Below are 3,581 nucleotides of genomic sequence, written 5' to 3'. Positions count from 1 at the left end.
GGGGGGGTATAAGTTATTGCCGGGTTACAGATGTGTCCAGCACCTTACGACAAATGTCACACCAGCGAAATCTACGTCGTCCTTCAACAAAGAGATGATGTGCGACTTAGGGACTAAGGCAAGTAAGTTATGCTATCTTGGCAGATGTAGTAGCGGCGCTTCTCGCAGCTCTAGCTTCTACAGCTTCAACACAAGGAACAGACGCACTAACCAAAGTATCAATGTGATGAACACCACCACCACCAGCAGCAACAACAGTAATAGCAATAGCAACAACAACAAAAACAACAACAACAAAAACAACAGCAGCAACAACAACAACAGCAGCAGCAGCAGCAGCAGGAGCAGCAGCCAGCCAGCCAGCAGCAGCAGCAGAAACAACAACAATAATAACAACATTGATAACTAAAAACGGAAACAACAACGACTGCAAAAAGAGAAGAATTCACCGTCATTAATAGCAACAGCAACAATTTTTTTTTAAAAGACAATCATCAAGCACAACAACTACAAGAACAAAAATACTTGTAATAAAGACCATCAATATTAACTACAACAGCAACGATAGCAATCACCACCACCACTACACCTTCACCACCAAAACCACTACCACCACCACCACCACAACAACAACATCATCATCATCATCATTAAAAAAACAACAACAACAAAAGCGATTCCCCCGATTCTTTTCCCCTATGACAAAAGGACAGCACTACCTTCAAAATATTCTCGCGGCCCTCCGTGGCGATGACTTTAAACATTTTCGTCTTTTTCAGGTTCATGATGTCACCGATGTCTGAACTCCCGATACGAGACGCCTCTTTCTGGACAACAGTTGGAACACCTTTGATCAAACGTATTGGGTGATCGGGCAACGCCTCTCCCCCATGGTCTCCCTGAGGAAAGCAAAAGAATAATATTATATGTAAAATCTTGTAACTGTCTGTGTTTTACGGCCCTTTCAACAATGTATGTTAAATTATTATTTATTGTTTTGAGGTGGCCCCTTCGAAATCAACGACTGTGCCCTCTTTCAGAGGACCGAACCAAACAGGGCTGAAGCGTGAATGAATCAGGGCTGAATCCATGAAAGTTCAGCCCTGTTGTGATATTCATAATTTTCTGTAGAGCTTTGGTCTTTTTTTCTTTATTAGCAAGCCGTTAACTCAGTTGATATCACGCTCTGTTATGGTGCCCAAAAACATCCGAAGTTTAAAGACACCTCACTGAGGATCATCCGTACCATAGTGGAGCATGATATCAACTGAGAAAACGGCATGCTTATAAAAAATCAGAGTGCCACAGATTTTATGAATATCACAACTAATTCTCAGGCGTAAAAATAGATTCATGTATAATGTACTCCAGTAACAGAAACTGCAAAAGAAACAGGCCTGATGTTACTTCGAAAGTTCCCCAAGTGGAATAAATAACCTGCTCCTAGCAATAAGAAAAAGGAAGATAGCGGTGGATTGGGCACACGCTTAGGAAGCCGGTCCGCAATGTTAAAACACAAAGCCAAAGATGGAATGCCCTTGAAAGGAGGGAAGGGACGAAGGCCGAGATCCATCTGGGAACAAAGATTAGATCTCAGCCAAGTGGGGCCCGGTTGGCATGTGGTGGAGAAGATCTCCCAGAAAAGATAAACGTCACTTTTTAATTCACAAAAAGTTGGTCTTTTGGTCAGCTTTATACTGCTGTTGTTGATTTATACGAAAATAAAATAATTGTCACTTTTTCGGAGAAACCAAGAACTAGGCACCGAAACAGATGCCTATATCTTCATTTATATCTGTTAAAAGACAGGTGCAAAAACTGGTTCTTTCGCCTCCTACCTTCGTCTTCTTTCTGGTGTTCTTCTCTCTGGTCTCTAGAATCTACATCTCAGGAATAGTTGACCGCAAATATTCAAACTACAGAATCATTAAGTAGAGACAATTGAGATTCTTTGGCTCTATGCACGCAAATAGAACAAATGGGCTTGAGAAATTGCTTCAGTTGGGAAAGAAAGAGGAAAAGAAGAGCAGGGGAAGACAGAGAAAAACATACACAGAAGGCCTGGATAACTTTACGACAAGCAGCACAATCAGAAAAACTTAGTTGATCAGGAGGGCAGACAACGAAGAAATGGGGTAACACGACCGTAAATTTCTGCTCCAAACCTAACAACTGAAGAAGAGGATGACGATAACGCAGCACATTTTAAGTATTGACTTTTTGGTTATATTTTCGAATAAGATTGTATGCCTCACCTCGGGTAGGTGTTACAGCTTCCGAAGGTACTCTTGTTTATTAGTATTAGGCCTATTACTAAAAAAAACCAAAAAACTCAATAATGAAGGACAGGTAAAAAAAAAATACAATTCTGCCAAGGGACTCTCGTGGTCTAGAGGTTACGGTGTTCGCTTCTCATTCAATAGGTTCCGGGTTCGAAACCTGACGGCAACGGAAATTTTTTCTTTATAATTTTCTCCTTTCATTTCCTCTCCTGCTCTCTAACCGCGTTCTGTCGCCTGCTTTCTTCTCCAATTTCTACCCCCCCCCCTTTTTTTTCCCATTTCCCCCCTTCTCTGGGTTCCTGACTCTTTCTGCAGCCTTTCTACTGCTACTCCGCGGCTTCTTGTTACTGCTGTCTTTCAACCACACCCCTGATTTTATAGCAGGTAAGATAGAACATCAAGCCTTCTCGGAGAACGATGAAAAATCTCGGAGGTCCCGTGAGCAAGTTGTGCTCGTTAAAGATCCCTTGGAGGTTCAAAAATCGATAAGAGTAAGCTCCGGCCGTCGCCAGGGCAAAATTCCACATTCCTACCAAACTGAAAATGTTTAATGTGTCCCGCTCGCTCATATGACCTTATGCAGTTGCGAGCACTGTAAAACACTAACCGAAACAAACTCCAAAAGGTGAAAAAACAAAAAACAGGGTTGCGGTCCTGGAAAGACCTGTTCTTCTTTTACTTTCAGTTGTCATTGCGTTATCGACATAAGCAATAACGATCCTGGAATTACCAATTCTTTGCCCTTGTTCGGATAGACCTCGTGCTTGATCCTGCTTATCTAAGGATTTATGGTAACAAAAACTCCAGTTGAAAAAAGGTTATTCACAGATCAATCACGCCAGCATAATCCGGGGGTCACCTCTGATACTTCGGCATGACATACAGCAAGCACCTTAGCCCAGGACTAACTAGATACATGTAGATTAGTAAAAAATAGCTCACACTATTATAGGGTCTACTAACCGCAGTCATTTCACGACAGCAACAACGGAGACTTTTTTTTGTTAACAGACAAACAGACGTAAATGTTGAACAATGTCAGACAGTCTGATTCCCGTGAATTGACCCTTTATATATAGTGTAGTTGGGGACGGAAGAAAGGAATGGGGCGACGTAGTGTAGCTGTGATTAACGATCGATGTAGAAATATAAGGTTACACAACTGACCATTTCCTGTTTCGACGAGACAAACAGACAATGTACGGTATTTTTTGATCGAGTACTGTAGAACAGGAAGTGCAGGAAGGAGAAAAAGTGTGCGTGCGTGGGGGAGGGGGCAGGAAGAGAGAGAGAGAGAGA

At 42.1% G+C, this 3,581-nt stretch overlaps 1 protein-coding gene across 1 annotated transcript in view; it reads right to left on the bottom strand.

Annotated features, from left to right (window-relative positions):
• Positions 1-3,581, bottom strand: part of LOC101849275 — a gene marked incomplete in the record, with an annotated part of 36,743 nt that overhangs the window by 19,915 nt on the left and 13,247 nt on the right. The window contains 1 exon segment of the mRNA XM_035973870.1: positions 720-899. Coding sequence (XP_035829763.1) covers positions 720-785 — 66 coding nt within the window.

Source organism: Aplysia californica, unplaced genomic scaffold (assembly GCF_000002075.1).
Source record: "Aplysia californica isolate F4 #8 unplaced genomic scaffold, AplCal3.0 scaffold00035, whole genome shotgun sequence".
NCBI lineage: Eukaryota > Metazoa > Mollusca > Gastropoda > Aplysiida > Aplysiidae > Aplysia > Aplysia californica.
The sequence above is the reverse complement of the archived record's forward strand: the minus strand, read 5'-3'. Positions and strand labels throughout refer to the sequence as shown.